The following is a 20581-nucleotide window of genomic DNA, read 5'->3' on the forward strand; positions in this document are numbered from 1 at the left end:
TGGTCACAAGATAGCTAGTTGCTGCAGACTCAGCCATCACTCTGTTTAGGCTTGGAGGCAGGGAAGGAATAAGGCTATGCTGGCCAGATGTCATTTTTATCCAAAAAATCAAAGACATTCTAATTAGTTTTCCAACAGTGTTTTACTTACAACTTCCCATCTGAACTGCAGTACTGGCTATACCTGTAAAAAGAGTCTGGGAAAATGGATATTTCTGTAATGGAGATGGGCAAGAAAGAAAAAGGATAGGAATGACATTGGATTAGCCAGTTAACGGTATTGTCCACAATATATGGTATGTGTTCATCATTATAATTGCTTTCAGAGACAGTAAATATTATCTCCATTTTATAGATGGTCAAAATAAAGTCCATGATGTTTAAATGACCTCCCAAGGTCATATAACAAGTTAGAATATCTGAAATACGAGCCTTGATTTTCTCCATTCTAAGCCAGTTTTTCTTCTCCAGGGAAGGGGTTAGGGGAGGCTACATTTTCGAAATAGTATGTGGTGCCTTCCCCTCATTTGCCCTTGAATTTATTTACATTCATTTATTCACATGGTTACAAAATTTAAAAAGCATCCAAGATTATATAATTAAAAGTCTCTTTTTCATTTCTAGTCCCCAGCCACTAAGTTCTCCTCTCCTAAGCAGCACTTATTAATTTGTACAATATTCTTTTGGAGAGATACTTTATATACATTCACATATAAATTATATGTCTTCCTATTAACAAAAGTAGTGGCAGAGAGGGTTTTTTTTAACTTGGTTACTAACTAGACCATTTTCTTTAATAATACATAATACTTTTCATCTTTTTTTAATGGTCATTTTGTGAACGTCCTTAATTTGTTTAACGTCTTTCTTTGTTAGTGGATATTTTGAGTTCTTCACCCAGGGAACAGTTAGCTTTTCAGTGATTAATACTTTACTGCATAGTTTTCCTTGGACACAGAAAACTCTCAGGACAGCATGAGTGCACATGACTGCTGGAATGGGCAGGAAGTGTCAAAAGCGAGGAAAGGTTACAGGTTGTATGGTAAGCGGGTGACAAACAGCTTTGCTTGTCTCCTTTCAGTGCTCAGGACTGGACAATTGCTATGAATTCTGAATATAGCCATTCTCGTTTTTCCTTCTGTATTTCTGGGCTGATGGTCTTAGAGGAAATCCCCATGAGACCATTGGAAAATCTTCTCTCTTCCTCTGTTTGTCCATTGACCTAGCATGTGACGAGTAATCATGGTCTAACTTTGTTGATTGAGTTTTGGCAATGCTTTAATTAAGAAAAACCTCATTACTTGGCTTGCCTCTGTAGTGGCTTTTTCACTCTATTTTATCCAAAAGCTGACTTCTAAGGAAAGGATTTCTTTTTTTTGGATGAACATTTTTGTGCATTGTCTTTTAGATAATTAGTCTCCAAATATCCTAGAACTGAATTGGAAGTTCATAGTCCTGAGTTATACAGAGTCCTGGCAACCACTGTGGAAGGAAGTGTACCATTCCATGGTGTGGCCTCCCTGTCCCTTCTCTGTGTTTCCTCAGCGTCATCTTCACCTCTCTGTTCTGTCACTTTCTATAGACACAGTAATCATTCATTTATACTTATCTCTGTCACCAAACACCTAGAGGTGTTTTTAATCTTTGTATCCATAGAACCTTAGAAATAGAAGCATTCAACAATGGAATGAAAAAAGAGCTCCATTTTATTGAATATTTGGTTTAAAGGTTAACCAAGAAATCTTACTTATTTTTGTTCCTTGTATTGAAACAGTTATGTAATGTAATGGCTCAGGTTTTGCCTTAGTAGGCAGAATACCGTAGGTATAAATTGAACTGAATGTGTTTGGTCCTACAGGTCGTCCTTATGAATGCCAGTTATTTCTAATTTTGCAGTTTTGTGCATGTAAAGTGTGTGTTGGGATGCATTTGAATGTCTAATGACCTCATTCATTCTAATTTTTCCTTCCTCTTTTTTTCACAATCATTTTCTCATATTTATTATTAACTTATGCTTATTTATTCACATGGTTCCAAAATTAAAATGTATTGAAGATTATATAATTAAAACTCTCCCTTTCATTTCTGATCCCCAGACACTCAGTTCACCTCCCCTAAACAACACTGGTCATTAATTTCTAGAACATTCTTTCAGAGATATTTTATAGATGTACAAATACAAATGTATTTTCTCCCCCTTAACAAAACTGCACAAGTAGTAGCATAAAGGTTTTTGATTTTCTTTTAAGTCAATTACTTACTAGACCACTTTCTTTAATAGTCGTAACAGTTTTTCTCACTTTTTTAATGGTCACTTTGTGGATGTCTTTAATTTGTTAAATCTCTACCCATATTAGTGGATATTTAGATTATTTATACTCTTTTGCTAATATACAAGTAATGCTGTAACACATGATCAGATATGGTCACTATTATGCATATACATATATCAATAAGACAGCTTTCATGTAAGATGCAACTGCATGGTCAAAGAGGACGTGCCTATATAACCTGATAAGTTGCCCTCCTCCTGAGGAATTATATTGGTTTACACTTCTATGTACAACATGTGAGAGTGCTTGTTTCCCCATACCTTCACAAGCATAGTGTGTTATAAAACTTTTAGCTTTTTTTCAATAATGACAGGTAAAAAAAAAAATGGATCTCATTTTCTCATGGTTAAGGTTGAGATTTTTGTAAGAGCCATTTTTGGTTTCTTTTTCATTAACTGCTGTTTGTGTCCTTTGCTCATTTTTCCGGTAAACTGCTCATCTTTCTTAAGGATTTAGAGGAACTTTAATAAATTAAGAAAATTAGTCCTCTGGGATAATAGTTATGAACATTTTCTCCAAGGTTTGGTGTTCATCTCCTTATTCTCTTTAATATATATAGTTTTGGCCGGGTGCAGAAAACCAGAATTTTATGTAGTCAAAGTGTTTTTTAAGGGCCTGGATTTTTGTTTTTTGGGTTGTGTTTTTTGTTTGTTTGTTTGTTTTTGGTCAGTTATAAGGCCTTTCTTTTTGTAAACTTAACAAAATAATTCTTATGTGATTTCTCTTAATGTGTTGGTCATTTCGCTTTTGTTTCTAAATCTCTCATTTACTTATAATTTTTCTTGATATATTGGTATGAGACATCACTTCAACTTTATTTTCCAGATGGCTGCTTAGTTGTCCCCAAGTTATTTTTCAATAAACTGTATTTTCCCCACTGATACCTTCATAGTACCATGGAATTTCTCATGTATTTGGTCTGTATTGAACTTTCTACTCTGGCCTCTCAGTTACTTTTTGTGCCAGTACCATCTGGTTGTAGTTATTTTGTTTCATAGTTTTCCAGGGCTGCTTCTCCCTTATTACTCTTTCATTTTGTAGTTTTCTTGGTTGTTCTACCTATACTAGCTTTCTTAATTTATAACTAAAATTATTTTATTTAGTATGTATTTTTATTCTATTTTATCTTTCAATTACAATTTACATTTAGTATTATTTAGTTATTTATTATTATTTTTGTGAGAGAGACAGAGAAAGGGACAGATAGGGACAGACAGACAGAAGGGGAGAGAGATGAGAAGCATCAGTTCTTTGTTGCGGCACCTTAGTTGTTCATTGATTGCTTTCTCATATGTGCCTTGACTAGAGGGCTCTGACAGAGCACGTGACCCCGTGCTCAAACCAGCGACCTTGGGCTCAAGCCATCGACATCTGAGCTCAAGCCAGCAACCATGGGGTCGTGTCTATGATCCCACGCTCAAGCCAGTGACCCCCACTTAAGCTGGTGAGCCCACACTCAAGCCAGACAAGCCCACACTCAAGCCTGTGACCTCAGGGTTTTGAACCTGGGTCTTCTGTGTCCCAGACCAATGCTGTATTCACCATGCCACTGCCTGGTGTCAGGCCATTTAATATTATTTTATATTAGTTTCAGATGTACAGCATAGTGATTAGGTATTTATATAACTTATGAATTATAATATTATTAACTATATTCCCTATGCTACACTTTACATCCTATAACTATTTTGTAACTACCAATTGTATTTATTAATTCCTTTATCTTTTTCACCCGATTCTCCAAATATCCCCATTTGACAAGTATCAGATTGTTCTCATATCTCTGCATCTGTTTCTGTTTTGTTTGTTTATTTTGTTCTTTAGATTCCACATATAAGTGAACTCAAATGATATTTGTCTTTCTCTGTCTGACTTAGTTCACATAGCATAATACCCTCTAGTTCCATCTGTGTTGTTGCAAATGGTAAGATTTCATTCTTTTTATGGCTGAGTAATATTCCATTGAATATATGTAACACATCTTCTTTATCCTGATGGGCAATTAGGTTGCTTCTATATCTTAACTATTATAAACTAAGGCCACAATGAACATAGGGATGCATATATCTTTTCAAATTAATGTTCTGGATTTCTTTGGATAAATACTCCAAGTAGCTCCATACTGTTTTCCACAGTGGCTACACCAGTGTGCATTCCCACCAACAATGCACAAGGGTTCTCTTTTCTCCACATCCTTGTCAATACTTGTCGTTTGTTGCTTTATTGATAATAGCCCTTCTGACAGGTGTGAGGATATACTTCATTGTGGTTTAAATGTACATTTCTCTGATTAGTGGCATTGAGCATCTTTTCATATGTCTGTTGGCATCTGTATGTCATTCAGTATGTATTTCTTAAGCACCACTTTTATGCTGAGCACGGCCTGGGTTCTACTAGAAAGGAAAACCAATCTGTGTAAGACACTGTTCTAGATCAGACCACAGAGCTTGCAGCCTCATTGGAGAGGACAAGCATGTGTGGAAGGTGCCTGAGGCTTCTGCTGCTGAGCTCCTCACTTTCCTGAGCTGGCTGAGCAGAGGTCCCCACACCAGCAGGTGCCCTGATCATGTGGCAGTACCTCCCACTAAACTCCAGACCCTTTTCCTTCTGATGATTCTCGCTGCCCATTCTTCCTGGACAATGAGCTTGAAGTAGGTTTTGGGTATCTGAGCAAACATGAACAGTTGCGCTGGAAAGTTCAAGTTGTGATGGGATATACTCTGAGGGCATTTTCTGTTGTGCCTGCAAGTTACTACAGTACCTTGGCAAAGACCATTACCCATAGCTCTAGTATTAAAGTAGATTACACAGGCTGTCATGCATTCACCCTAACATCTTTCTTCTCTTAGCAACATCAAAATAAAAACTGAATACAGAGATGTGTTAATATCTGTCATTCTAATTATTCTAACTCCCCCACCCAGAGAGCTTAAAACAGATCATATATATAATATTGATCATGTATAATATAGTGGGAATATTTTTATAGTTAGGGTTTAATACTTGATTTGGAATCAGTTTTGAGTAAGTGATCTTTAAAATGTTCTTGTTTTCTTTGTAGAATATAGATATGTTAATGCATACATCTCTAAATCTAGTAAATATTATTTTACAGTTTGACTTTCCAGCTACCTTCCTCATTTGGGGTTCCTCAGACTGGGCCACTTTTTCTTTGGATCTCATAAAACTACCTACATACTGATGCCTTCCAAATTTATTTCAATAGTTCAGACTTCTCCTTCTGAATCCTACCATATACTGCTGCCTACTTGGCATCTCTACTCAGGTGACAGAGGCCAAAATGGAATATTTTCTTTCCTCTCTTTCTATCCTTCCTGCCCCCACCAACTCATTGTATTCAGGAAATGGCCCAGTCACCCACTGTTTTTCAGAGTAGAAACTCAGCTATGTATGGTCCTTTTCTCTCTCTCTTTAATTACTTCCACATTCAGCCCATCAGAAAGCTCGAACAAGATCTCTAAACTACATCTCTAGTGTACCCCTATTTCCATTTCTGTGGCAACCCCCACCCTCTGGTCCGGGTCATGGAGATACTAACAACCAGTCAATGCAGTGACACTCCCTAAGTTACATCTTCCCTGTGCACTTGGTTTTCCCGCAGCAGTAAGGAGGAGCCTTGACAGCTGTATATCAGATGATGTGATTTCTCTGCCCAGCATCCTCCAGTAGGCTCCTGCTGCGTGGAAAGTGGAATCCAGTCTGTTCTTGAATGTCTTGTCCCTGTTTGTCTCTTCAGACTCATCTCTTTCACTCTGCCCCATGGTCACTAAACTTTAGGCACTCCGGTGTTTTGTTTCTTTCCTTAGCATGTAATCATATCTAATTACCACAGCCTTTCTATGTGCTATTTCTTCTGCCTAAAATGTTCTTCTCCTGGCCCTTTATATGACTGGCTCTTTTCGTGAGACCTGTCCAGGTCCCGTCTTCAATGGTTCCTTTTCCAGATGTTTTCCCCGATGGCTGCATCTGCTGCCACCTCTAATTTATTGTTCTCTATTTCATATTTTGTTTGTTTCCTTTCTAGCAGTGTCTACAGACATAATTACTTTATTAAATTGCTCTAAGTCTGCTTTCTTGACTTTGTCTTCTCTCCTGGTGAAAGCTGGTTTCATGAGGCCGACTCCTCGTTGGTTGTAAATCCTGTTGTGTGCCTAGTACATAGCACAGGGCCTGTCTCATAGTGAGTGTTCAGTACATTTGATATTTAGTAAATAAGTGAATAAACAAAGGAACAAACAGCAATTAAAAACGAGGATTATGTGGACAGTAGAAGAAAATATTTCTCCCTTAATTTTAGCATTGAAATATGTATATACTATGATAAAACAGAATTATTTCAGTTGTTGATTAAATCCCTGATAAAGTAAAGCAACTATATAATAGGAAATTTTTCTGGGGAAGATACTGAAGAAAGTTATCTGGATGTCCTATGGACTTGTAAAATTATGCTGCTGCAGTGACTTAGCATTTAGTAGGATGCATTCCCTACAGATTTGAAAAATGTCATAGATTTAGTTCACTTGGACTATGCTTTAGTATTCTCTTCTTCCATGAGTATATTAACATTAGGATTTATGCAGTGATTAGTATAGTCAAAATTAAGTGAGCAATAACAAGGCAGTTCATTTAGCAAACATTTACCTCTACTAGGTAGACATGGTTTCTGTCCTCAAGGAGCCTCACAGTCAAGTAGGAGTGACAGACTGACAAAGAAATCCTATTGTCTTCTGTGACAGCATCTATAAGAGGCACATACAAGGATCTTGGTGGAATGAAGGGAGGAGTTTTTAGATTTGACTGTGGCATGGACAGTGCCCTACAGGAGATGACTGTGGAGTGTTGTTGTAAAGGAATAAGAATTTTCTAGGTAAAAAGATGTTGTAGTCCATAGGACTGAATATACAAAACACAGAAGCATGATTAGGGTGGTGTGTTCTAGAATCTTCAACCAGAGGGCAATGTAAGGGGAGTAGGAGGCAATAAGGTTAAAGAGGTAGGCACAACTGAGTGTTGGAATGGGAGCCTTTGAACTGTTTTTAATCTTGACAGCAACGGGGTTATATATAACTTACATTTGAAGATGGTCATTAGAAGGTGGAAGAGTGTGATAATGGAGATGGACAACAAGAGGAGATCACTCAAGAAAGGACAGAGTGAGTGAAGAGTCGAGGGTGGACCTCAGTTGAGCAGAGGCACTTAGTTGGGGAGGAGGAAGGTGGTTTTTAGGGAAACTGAGATGGATCCTTCAGAGTGGCAGCAGATGAAAAAACCAATATAACACACGAACCAAGAAAGGAGATCCTTTTTAGGAAGGAAGGAGTGATGAATGCCAGATCAAGAAGGAGTGATTTCATAATTAAGGTATCTTTAATGACCTCTACAAGAGCAGTGAGGCGCAATGGGGGCAAAACCACATCAGGGTGTTGGGGAATGAGAGAATTCAGAAAACGAACACGACCTAGGGTACACATAGATTCAGTGGGCGTTCTTGTTTGTTCAAAGTCCTCAGATTTTAGACAACAGAAGAGATTTAAACTGGCTTGCACAGTCTGCTGAGAGGGAAAGGAAGACAAACTAAACAAACAAATGAAGTAGCAATGGCTTATAGATATAGAACACAGACTGATGGTGGCCAGAGGGGGACAGGGCATTGTAGAGCTGGGTGAAAAAGGTGAAGGGACTAAGAGGTGTCAATTGGTAGTTAGAGAAGTCCCAGACATTTAAATTACAGCATGGGGAATATAGTCAATAATATCGTAGTATGTATGGGGGCAGGTGGGTACTTAAAATAGTGGGGGTGGGGAGACCACTCTGTAAAGTACACGATTGTCTAGCCACTGTGCTGTACATCTTAAACTAATACAGACAGACTAATACTGAATGTCTACTGTAACAGAAAAAGAAAAGAAAATAGTCTCTCATTACAGGAGAATTAGATTTTGGTGTCACAGTGATTTAGAGAGAGGAAAAGAGAAGGGCAGTAAGGAGACGAGGGTGAGATGTCGGTAAGCTTGCAGCTGATAAAATAGAGGATAGTTCTGAGATTGGGGAGAAAATGTGCTGAGAGAGGGAGGAACCCAGGTGGCCCTTGGGAAGAAAGGTGATTGTTTAGAGCAGATGCTATGGAGGGCGGGGGAAAGATCACAGGTGACGGCGGGGGTTCTGTTGAGCTTGAAGGCATGGGCATGTGGGGGCCCCAGTCCACCGGAAGCAGCCCGGACATCGGGTCCCAGATTGGAGGTCACCTGGGCAGGCTCACCAGAAGGTAGGGGGTCGGGGCGGCTGCAGCTGCCAGTGAGATAAAGGTGAAGTCATGAGGCTGAATAGAGAGAACCAGCCTGGGGAGGAGGTGAGCTGAGGGGCCAATGGAAGGGACCCTGAGAAGAGAGAGCAGAGTGAGGTAGAAGGAGCCAGGGCCCCGGAAGTGATGGAAGGGGGGCCAGTCCCGGACGGACAGGAGACTATTTTTAAACTATGTATCAGAATTGTACATCTAAGTTGGCATTTCTTTACCAGTTGCCTGGGAAAGTGCTTACTCTGCATTTATGCTGCCGTTGCCCAAAATGGTGCTGGGAAACCTGTCCTGGAATTGTGCTCACAATCTGCGCACATCTTGTGATTATCCGGAGTGCTGGTGATGCTTCGCCCCTTTGGGGATGGATTTGATTTTTGCCAAGTCATTCAGAGCCAAGTTCGGTGAAGAAAGTAGGCAACCAACCTGGGTAATACCATTTTCAGTAGAAATGGAAATGTAGATTTAATGAACAGTATTGTTTCTCTTATGTGACTATTAACAGACCCCGAAAGCAGTCTCCAAAGAGAGCGATGACCACATCTTTGAAACATATATAGCCACTCAAAGGAACTAGTTTGAGGGACACATTCTTTTGGATTAAAAAATCTTAAGAGATGTGGGGGTCATATTTCTTCAGAGTTATACAGTACTCAATATATACTTACTGATAAGAAGTTTAGAAGGCTTCTGCCGTTACATCTATACAATCTTTTGTATATAGTATATTATTGAAACCCTGTTGATGATAACATGATACTTAAAGGGGTGAGACTGAAGAAAGAATATTTCTATAGCCAGCTTGGGCTGTTTTATTTATAACCTCTTTCTTTACTGGAAACTGGGAAAATATAATTTTTATTGTCTATTACCATCTGTCAGACACTTTAAGGTCCCTAGATGAAAAGTTATGAGGAAGGTATACCTAAAGCCATTATGTTGTCATAACTTAATTTGTTAAAATTAGATATGTTTCTGAAAGATTCTGCTGGTTTTCTATCTTCTTGACGTACCAGAAAAGAGCAGTCGTTTTGTCCTCAAATTCCTGTCCTTGCAAAGTAACAGTGCTGATAGTGATTGAATAACAGCATGAGAAGTAACTACAAACTGCAGAAGAATTTACTTAGAATAGGAATTGTAATCAACTAAATTGGTGGGGAAATGACTTTCCTGACTCTAGAAGAACAGAGCACACAGAATGCAGCCATAGTGGAAGCCTGCTCTGCCAACTTTTATGATTTTATTCCTTGAGAATGCTGGGTTCTTATTCGGGTTGCTTTCATCTCATGCTTTCTATATAAGCTGGCTACTTACCAGAAGGCAAAGAATATGTCATCTTCCTTAGTGGGGAGCATTATTGGCATTCTGGGCAAACAGGTCTTTCTAGTGTGTGGAACTCCCAGAATTGCAGCATGGTTGGCACCCTTGGCTTCCTGACTCTAAATGCCAGTAGCCCCCACAAGTCATTGTGGCAGTCAGAAATGTCACCACACATTTTCAAATGCTTCTGGTTGTTTATGGATCTCAGAGCATGGTGGACTTGTTTACTGGAAAGCCACAAAGACAGGAAACATTCTTTTTCTGTCCCTTTTACTTTCTCTCTCCCATCTACTCCCTCTCCTTTCTTTCTTCCCTCCTTCTGTCTATCTATCTATCTATCTATCTATCTATCTATCTATCTATCATCTTTTTTTCTATCTATCTATCTATCTATCATCTGATCTATCCATTCATCTATCTGTCTCCTTTTTCTTTCTTTAATTGTGCTATAAGGAATGACGGAAATAGGAAACAGAAATCTTTATTAAAGAAAGAAAGATTGAAAATCACCCAAAGGATGAGAGAAAAAAAGAGATAGAAGATATAGCAGCATGAGTTTAATGGAGGAAATGTTTCTGCCACATTTGCTCGTGGTCTCTTCTGATTTTTGCTCTGAAGCCAAGAATGAGATTTCCTGCTCATGTGTAGTTGCATTATAGGGTATAACTGATTGCAGAGGCACTATAAATAGATTTCACTGAAAATGTAGTTAGAATTGCATAAGGGTTTAGAGCCAAACCCTTAAAGAGAAGAAAAATTTGTCATAAGGCAAGTTCATCTGACTTCATCTAAGGGGGGTGTTTTACCAATAGGCCCAAGCCCCCTTATTTTAAAATGATGTTACGTACATGATTGTAGCAGGAGCACGGACTCCAAAATAATTTCAGCACCTGTGTAGCAAGTTTTTAATTTTAATTTTTACAAAATGAAATTCTCCTTTTTGTGTCAATACCATTTTCTAAAAATAGTGTACCTGGCTAGCATTTAAAGTTATAACCTCTAGCTTGCCATGATTGCTGAAAGTCATCTGTTATGTATTTTTAAAATCTGCACTAACACTTGTGGACCATTCATGCCATACTGAAGCTGATTTTCTACTTTATTTTTTCAGTTGTTCATGGTGGACAATGGAGCAGATGACTGGAGAATAGCCATGACTTATGAGCGTATTTTCTTCATCTGCTTGGAAATACTGGTGTGTGCTATTCATCCCATACCTGGGAATTATACGTTCACATGGACGGCCCGGCTTGCCTTCTCCTATGCCCCATCCACAACCACCGCTGATGTGGATATTATTTTATCTATACCAATGTTCTTAAGACTCTATCTGATTGCCAGAGTCATGCTTTTACATAGCAAACTTTTCACTGATGCCTCCTCTAGAAGCATTGGAGCACTTAATAAGATAAACTTCAATACACGTTTTGTTATGAAGACTTTAATGACTATATGCCCAGGAACTGTACTCTTGGTTTTTAGTATCTCATTATGGATAATTGCCGCATGGACTGTCCGAGCTTGTGAAAGGTAAGTTTGTTTCTTTTCCTGAGAACATAATTTGCCATATGGTATCCTTGAAAGTGGGACAAAGAACGCATTTTAGATTAGAGGCCCATAGTGACTCACTCTTGAAAATTTTGGATTCTCTGATGGGCTTCTTTGAAATGAGTGGGATAAAATTTTTTCTTAAGATTTCTGCATACAGGAATGCATTTATGATTATGCATTTTTAAAAATTTTATCAGTTTTCAATAGAGAGCTCCCTTTAGAATCTGTAAAAATTTGGAGACCTGCAAATTGAATAGGCGACTTCTATCAGAAATGTTTGTTGAATGGTTATACTGAATCATTTTGGTGCTTCACTGGTCATAGTGTTGATTACTGTTGAGACAGACATCCGAGAGTAAAGCGGTGATGCAAGATGTCTGAACTCTAGGGGATATCTCAGAGTGGTTTGGTGATTGTAATTCTTATCTATAATAGTGTTCATGTGGTTACGAAAAAGGAGCTGTAGGTGTGATACTCAGTTTTATCAGATTCTCAACAGTTAGTGAAAAGTAGCAGTGTGTATTTGTTTCGTGTCTGAAGAGCAATGGCATTCTAAAACTAGACTCACATTCTCAGAATACAGGAGTTGCTCAGTGAGTCTGAATTAATCAGTTATAGCATCAATGATGTTAACCTTGCTGCTTAATTAACAAACAAAAATAGATTTGTTACCTAAATGGGAGGAACTCAGTCATGAGGGAGGAAGCTCATGTGACCTTGGTTAAGAAAAGTCAAGTTGAAATTAGCAATAGAAAGGAACTCTTTAAAAATGTATAGAACTCTTCATTATTAGGATGTTGGTCTTTGTAGTAACAAGGTTTTTTTAAATTTAATTTTTGAAAATCCAAGTTTTACACACACACACACACACACACACACACACACACACACACACAGTTTAATGAAGAAAAATATCTGTGTGAGAATTGTTGCAAAAACAGCAAACCTACAACACCCTCCCCCATTTTTCCTTTCCAGAAGTAATTCACTTTAAATTCTCTTAGTCATTTCTTTGATAACTGATTTTTTATATTTCTAAATGATATTGCTTACATTGTTATATCTAGATTTTTCATCTACATTTTTATAGAGGTTGGGATTTTAGTTTTCTTTCAATTACAAGTACACACCCCTTGACGATTCTACCCTCCCCAAAAGTAGTTTCTATCTTTGCAATAAATTATGTAAACACTGTTAACCTATATTCCAGGCTTATATTATTAAGACTATGTGAGATGCATTTGCAGTTGAAAAATAGAATCATTTTGCCTTTTCTGGACATCTTTTTATTTTCTCTGGAATTGATAATTGCCTCATTTTATTTGCTAAGTTTTCTTATTTTTTGTTTTTTATCTACTTTCCACTAAATCATGTCTAAATTCTTCCACATCATGTAAATATTCTTATAATAGATTCATGTATATTGGAGAGCCTATCAATTTAACCTTGAATAAATGATTCTTGAGACTTTTCAACACGCTTCTTCATAATGTTAGGGATTTTGTTTGTCTTTTTGTGTTAAGAGCCCTTTTTCTTAAACCTGGTCCCCCCCCTTTCTTCATTTATTCCTTTGTTTTGTCAGAATTTATCTTCCAGTAGCATCTAATAAAAAGTAGTGGGTAAGAGATGTAGTTTTTCAGACCTTTATGACAAGTCTTAATTCTTCTCTGATGCTGAATGGATAACCGGGCTAGATATAACAGTCAAGATTGGAAATTACTGGCCCTCAGAATATTGAAGACTCCATTTTCCTCTGACATACAGTAAATAGTCTTATGTTAGTCTCACTTTTGATTTGCTCTACCCTGCAATCTTTTAGGATCAATGTTCTAAAATTGCACAAGGATTTGTCTTGCTGTGAATTTGTTTTAACCCAGTATACTGGTAATTTAGTAGGCCTGTTCAGTCTTAGAATAAACATCCTTCAATTCTTGGAAATTTTTGCATTATTTAATGATTTGTTTCTTTATTTTGGTGTGTGGATACTGGCCCTCCTGTAATAGTTCTTCAATTTCCTGTTGTTTTTTCCCCCCTTCATTGTTTCCTATCTCTATTTTTCCTCTATAGATAGGAGATAACCTTAATTTTATCTTTAAATTTTCTATTAGGATTTTATTTCTTCTTTACTGTGCATTATTTTTCAATGTCTCATTTTTGATCCCTGAATGCCTATTTTTTTTTAAGTCGCATCATGCTTTCCTTTCATAGTTGTACTGTTAAATTTCTCTGGAGGTGTTAATGATCATTTCTTCTATTCATATATTTTTGTCTCCCCAAAGATTCAATTTTTGTTTGTTTGTTTTGGCTTCTATTTTAAAAGCTTTAAAATAGCATTTAGATAACTCTGACTATTTGCTCATACTTACAAGTGAGGTACTAGGGAACTGACTGGATTCTTTCTGTACAGATATAGAACTTGGTATTGTGGGCTTCACTAAAGGGTGATGTGGGTGTGGGGTATGGAACACTGATAAAAGGGTCTTTCTTTATTTTCTTTTTTCTGAACAATTCCACTGGTCCATGGGGAACCTTTTTACTGTCCTACCGTGATAGTAGAAGCCTGGGTGACAGTGTTCTGTGAACTGAAAGAGCAGAGAGGTCTCAGCAATTAGTATGTGAACGTTTGTGTATTCTCCCAGTAGCATCCCAGTAGTAGGCCTGTTCTCCACAGGGTTGACTCCCTGCAGTCAGCTCGCAGACCTCGTGTTTTACCCCTCCATACAGTAAATCTCCAGAATTCCGCAGATTGGAAAAGGCAAAGCCAGTGGGAATCTAGGTGTTTAACTGCTTTTATGCAGTATTTGAACCTGCCCTTGCATTTAAAGCTCTGTCATTGTCTCCACTTACAGAAATACAAGTGCCTAGAGTTCATGGCTCTTTGCGGGGTGGGGAGGGTATTGGTTCTCAGTGGGAATATGGTATGGTTGCTTCTTGATTTTTTTCACCACTGCTGGTCTAGAATTCTCCTTTCTCAAGTCAGGTAAGTCAGTTATCTATTTTCAGTTGGCTTTCTAGCTTCTTTGCTCATTCTTGTTGTTCTTATGATGCCATAGAGCTCACGAGGAGATCCAGGGAGGCCTCAACAAGTGTAGCTGTGTCAAGGTTTTTGGCACAAGAAGGGATTCAAGAGTGAGACAAAGAGATTCAGCAAAGCACAGCAGTTATTCAAGTGACAGTACACACTCAAGGAGGAGGGGAGTGCGGGTGAACTCAGAAGTAAGTCATATCCAGGGTCTGGGTGGAGGTTTTTTTCAGCTATGGGCATGGGATGGGAATAGGGATGGTTCATGATCTCTGGCATGTTGTGTGGCCTGAGTGTGGGGAGGTGCTTACTGGGGCAGGTCATCTCAGTCCCTTCAATCTGGATGGTGGTATGGTGATCTGGAAGGTGGAGCAATTTCAAAACTGTGAATTAGGTCACCATGGCTGCCAACTCTGGCTGAGGGCAGTTTTTATTGTCTCAACTATTTTCCCCCCCAGGAAATTGGAAGGAGGGGGCAGTGAGGGGATAGGTGTCTCTCTACAAGTTGTATTCTGAAGTTTTCTAACCAAGGAGAGGAGGAGGGGTTCAAAACCTAGGGTTTCTGTTCTCTATTCTGACTTTTCCTGCCTCACGTATGGGTTTATACTTTTATGTTTCTTGTTTTTGTTTGTTAAATGGGAGGCTGGGGAGGGAGCTGAGGTCAATGTGTTTGTTGACTCTGCCTGTTTTTGTCAGAAATAGTGACTAGTTTTTGATATTATGTATCTGAACCGTTTTTAGAACTTCATATAACTATGGCATTTGAAGGATTAAAGTTTTCCTTTTAAAGAAAGGTAGACTCCTTATGGTAATGGTAATGCTTTGTTCCCTAGCAGTCATGGTATTTGGAAGCTTATGATATTTTCTCGAGCAGATGTGCCAATGAAGTTTGAAGAGTAAATGTGGAAAACCTTAGTTGATATACCTATTTAGTTTATGAAGATGATCTTTTTATTTTGACAGAGGCAGAGAAAGAGTCAAAGAGAGGGACAGATAGACAGACAGGAAGAGAGATAAGAAGCATAAATTCTTCATTGTGGCTTCTTAGTTGTTCATTGATTGCTTTCTCGTATGTGCCTTGACTGGGTTGGGTGGGGGCTACAGCAGGGCGAGTGACCCCTTGCTCAAGCCAGCGACCTTTGGGATCAAGCCAGTGACCCCACACTCAAGCTGGTGAGCCCGTGCTCTAGCTGGATGAGCCCACGCTCAAGCTGGTGACCTCGGGGTTTCAAACCTGGGTCCTCTGCATCCCAGTCCGACAACTCTATCCACTGCACTACCGCCTGGTCAGACTGAAGATGATCTTAATTAAAAGTTAGCATCACAATGTAACAATGAAGAAGAAAACATAGTTTAGCAATATGTACATTATCTCAATGGGTGGCCCCTAGTGATCTGCTTCCCAAGAGCCAATTAAATAAAATAGCCTCAAAATAGTGCATATACCTTTTTCTTTTCAAAAATTTTATCTTAGCTGTCATAACCCACTGTCACCAAATACAGAGAGCCTGAGGCAAAGCTGTGTCAAATCTTCTTAGCAGCTCAAAGTATGTGTGTTTTTTAACATGCTCAAATTGTTAGGTGACAGATCATTCCTGTTTCCGTATAGAATGCACTAGAAAGTGAAAATTGCTCATTTCATATCAAGAATGAGAGTGTAATCAGTAGTTCCAGAAAAGGGAAAAAATCAGTGGCGTTGTGGGTAATGGAGAAGGACCAGACTTTGGACTAGGACATGGGGATGTAGTCCCAGTTGTACGATTTCAGGGCTGAGTGACCTCAGGCCAAGCAGCTAACTTCTTTTTACCTTTGTTCCTTCAATGAAATGGATTGATAAGCTTCCAAAGGTAACATTTTGTAATTGTACAAATGTGAAAAAAAGAAAAGAAAATCATTAACCAGCATTGTAAGTAGAAGATTTTCCACATTTTGTTTTTTATTAAACTTCCCATTTACTGCACATAATCTCCATATTGTGGTTTGTAAGATACAAAGATATAAAAAATTTGGTTTGTTTTTCACAAAGTTGATTTTGAAGATGATGTCTCCTACATCTTATACTTTCTTAGATGTTTACTTCCCTCCTTCTCTCCCTCCCTTTTGTGTAGTTTGCAATACTTAATACAATACACAGTCTCTTTTTTGGTTTGGAATTTGGATTTGAATGAACCCCAGGAAGTACATCTTTGGTCTATGAAAGCATTGCCTCTATATTTAAAGGGGATTCACTTTTTAGTATTTAGGAGATTCACTTGATAGAAATTCTTTTCTTAGTTAATTAGAATGTCTAAGAATATTTTTAAAAGGAGAGAGCTTTTGAGAGAGAGAGGCAGATGGCTTTCTAGAGAAGTTTGTTTTGCAAACCTATCCCTCGCCTTCTACTGAGAATAGCATGACTAGAGGTTTCTGGGAAAGGTTCTTTCCTAATGAGAAGGGCACCTGTAAGAGGCATCTATTCCCAGAGGTATTACTTTCCCTGGCAGACCGCACACCTCTGATATACCTGTAAGTAATAAAACCTCTCTTTCTCTCTCCCCCACCCCTGTATGCGTGTGTGTGAGAGAGAGAGAGTTGAGAGGAAGCAGAGGGCCAAATATTTGGCATTATTTCTGTGGCCTGCGTTTGTCAAGAGGAGACTGTCCCAGCACAGACCACAGTTTCCCTTCTGTCTCTGGTCTGGTCTGTCCTGGTGAGGTGGATTTTCAGCCTGGAAAGAGCACTCTCTTCTGAAGTGCTGAGGAAGTGTGGCCTGATGCTGTTAAGGGATCTGATGTTCATGGGGTCCTACGCCAGGCATTCAATCATATATGTTAGAAGAAACTTCAGGAACATGTATGTCTTAGAAGAAGTTTGAATTTGAGAGCTTTGAATCCTTATAACTGGGAATTTTCCCATCCAGACTTGTACTTTGAGGTTTCACTGGTCTTGTAAAGATAGCGTGTTCATCCCAAAGTGTATTTCATGGGATAGTTTGTGGAGAAGGTTAGTAGTTGTTCTGCAAGGGGCAGGACTGGATACTGTGGGCCAGTGCTGTGTTAACACAAAGAAAAGCATTTTGTTTTGTTTTCTTTTTTACTGTAAAAGTTTGCAGAGCATTTCCTATGTGAATGTGCACTGGAAATAGCCAAGAGGGGAAAAGAACATTTATCTGGCACATCTTCTGGGAAACAGTTGACATATGTCACTACCCAAGTTTCAGAGATAGAAAGCGATGGTAGCTTTCTGCACAGTTTGGGAATTTAAAAAAAAAAAAAAAGAACTTTCTTTATGTTCTTTTTTTTCCCCTACAAGTTTCATAAGAGAGGGGGTAAGTTCTGGATGAAGAAGAAGAACCAGGGAAGAAGAGGGATCCAGGAACTATGGCGGCAGTGTTACAAGCACAAAAGCAAACGTAACCGTCTCTGATAAACTGGAGAAGCTAGGTACTAGTTCTGTCACTGAAAAAAAAGATTCATTTTGTTTAGACATTAGTGGCTAAATAAACTTACTGTTTTTATTTCTCTCATTGTTTTATCTCTAAGAGCATTTAAGTAGGCATTAACTAGTATGTGTTAGTTATGGGACATGTTTTTCTGAAAGTGACATAAGAATGGTTTGCTTTTCTCAAAGTGGAAATACAAATGGCACTTGTTTTGAATAGACTCTGAATAAGCAAAACTACATGTAGGTGGATTAAAAGTAATATTTTCATTACTAAAAACTGATAGATGAAAATGAACTTGGTATTTTTCAAATTACCAGACAGCCTGAGGAATGGCATTTCAGTTGTGTTTAGTATCTGCTGTCTAGTTTCTTAAATGTGTATTTTTCTGAAGCTGGAAATGGGGAGGCAGTCAGACAGACTCCGGCATGTGTGTGACCAGGATCCACCCGGCACGCCCACCAGGAGGCGATGCTCTGCCCACCTGGGGCGTTGCTCTGTCGCGACCAGAGCCACTCTAGCGCCTGGGGCAGAGGCCAAGGAGCCATCCCCAGCGCCTGGGCCATCTTTTGCTCCAATGGAGCCTCGGCTGCGGGAGGGGAAGAGGGAGGGGAAGAGAGAGACAGAGAGGAAGGAGAGGGGGAGGGGTGGAGAAGTAGATGGGCGCTTCTCCTATGTGCCCTGGCTGGGAATCGAACCCGGGACCCCCGCACGCCAGGCTGACGCTCTACCACTGAGCCAACCGGCCAGGGCCTATTTTATATTTTTAAGAGGTCTGGTCAGAGGTCGATTCTTTTTCAGAACCTGACCACCAGAGATGCCTTATTTCCTTTTGATTAACTTTAATTTGAAACACGTTACCTGTGATTAAATTTCTTCGGTAGTTCTGAAAGTAGTCATAGAACAAGTATTGCAGTGCCAGGGAAACAACCTGACATTTTACACTATACCAAATAATTAGGTTATGCCTCACCCCTTCAAGTTTCCGCTGTTGCTAAGTAAACGCTAAGCATTTCATCAATGGGCTTGTAACTTGTGGCTAATGGTAATGTAATACTTTGTAAACTAATATTTCCAGGGTCTGATTCATGCGTACAGATATAGCATTTTCAGGCTCATAAACGAGTCACAGCTTTAAAATGGGCTCTTTGAAGGTATAAAAGTTGGCAGTTTGAAAGCACTCGGGATACCTCTGTGATTTGCAAAGCATCAGTGCTCAGTATAATGTTTTCCAAGTAAATTGATCATTAAAGTCCTATGGAAAGAGAAGCCAGTACTCTCACACACTCAATATTCTCTTCCTTCTCACATAGATAAGATTTGTTTTTGTCTACCTTCTGAGAGAAAAATGAGGATTAATATTGTCGGCAAGATGCTTTGAGATCCTGGTTGGAAGAGTGCAGTTTGAAAATGTCAGTGATTATATTCAAGCAGAAAGGACGAGAAGCTGGACAGCTCAGAAAGTCCACCTCACTGATCACATAGTTCATTAGTCCTCCTTATCCTGACACCCATGCTGACAGATAGACTTTATGGAATATGTATCCGCAGTGCCCCTGACTTGGGAAAATCCCTTTGATCCTCCCTATTGTACATTAGACAGGTGTGTGTAAGCAATCCTGTGTGCCATTCTCAAGCAGTTTAGCTTCGGAACTATGGCTTTACATAAAAACAAAGAACATAAAGTCTAATGTTAGTGCCCTAACATTTTGTCTTTAAGGAAATAAATACTTTTCTTAGCATATGGGGGGGAGGCTTGGTTGGAGTAAACTCAAGTTTTTCTATTTGCCTGCATGATTGTTTTTACTTTTTTAAAAGTTTATATCCTTTTTTTTTAAATGTTACCTTATTGCAAAAGAGCATTAAAATAAAAATTAAAAAAAAGAAATTTAAGACTAAAAAAGTGCCTTTACATGCAGTAAAATGTGTACATTTGGAACATGCATAAAGCTTGGACAAGTCTGCCTTCTATTATATTACATTGTTTTTATAACTTTAGTACGTATTAATGGACTCAATGTTATAGGAATTCTTTTTTTTTTTTTTTTCATTTTTCAGAAGCTAGAAACGGGGAGTCAGTCAGACAGACTCCCGCATGTGCCCGACCGGGATCCACCCGGCATGCCCACCAGGGGGCGATGTTCTGCCCCTCTGGGGCGTCGCTCTGTTGCATCCAGAGCCATTCTAGCGCCTGAGGCAGAGGCCACAGAGCCATCCCCAGTGCCCGGGCCATCTTTGCTCCAATGGAGCCCCAGCTGCGGGAGGGGAAGAGAGAGACAGAGAGGAAGGAGAGGGGGAGGGGTGGAGAAGCAGATGGGCGCTTCTCCTGTGTGCCCTGGCCTGGAATCGAACCCGGGACTCCTGCACGCCAGGCCAACGCTCTACCGCTGAGCCAACCGGCCAGGGCCATTATAGGAATTCTTTAGGGAACGAGATGAGGTTTAGAATTGGAACCCAGAGCTGGTATTGGCAGGTAGAGCACCTAATGTTTGTCAGACAGGCTGCTCTGCTTGGCTGCTGGGCGGGACTGGGTGGACCATTTCTCTGCTGCTGGCCAGTCTGGTGGAGTAGGGTCTAATCTACTGAGGTTTTCTGAGACCCTGAGGTGGGCAGTATCGGTCC

General features: G+C 39.3%; 1 protein-coding gene across 6 annotated transcripts in view; it reads left to right on the top strand.

The window, feature by feature from the left end:
- Positions 1 to 20581, top strand: part of KCNN2 (potassium calcium-activated channel subfamily N member 2) — a 543720-nt gene that overhangs the window by 412236 nt on the left and 110903 nt on the right. For 5 of the 6 annotated variants that reach the window (XM_066382032.1, XM_066382033.1, XM_066382035.1 and 2 more), the window contains one exon: positions 11077 to 11495. In XM_066382032.1, coding sequence (XP_066238129.1) covers positions 11077 to 11495 — 419 coding nt within the window. Of the gene's footprint in view, positions 1 to 11076; positions 11496 to 16992; positions 17044 to 20581 lie in introns of those variants that run through there. The other variant, XM_066382036.1, reaches the window with a different exon arrangement.

This window comes from Saccopteryx leptura, chromosome 4 (genome assembly GCF_036850995.1).
Source record: "Saccopteryx leptura isolate mSacLep1 chromosome 4, mSacLep1_pri_phased_curated, whole genome shotgun sequence".
Classification (NCBI taxonomy): Eukaryota; Metazoa; Chordata; class Mammalia; order Chiroptera; family Emballonuridae; genus Saccopteryx; species Saccopteryx leptura.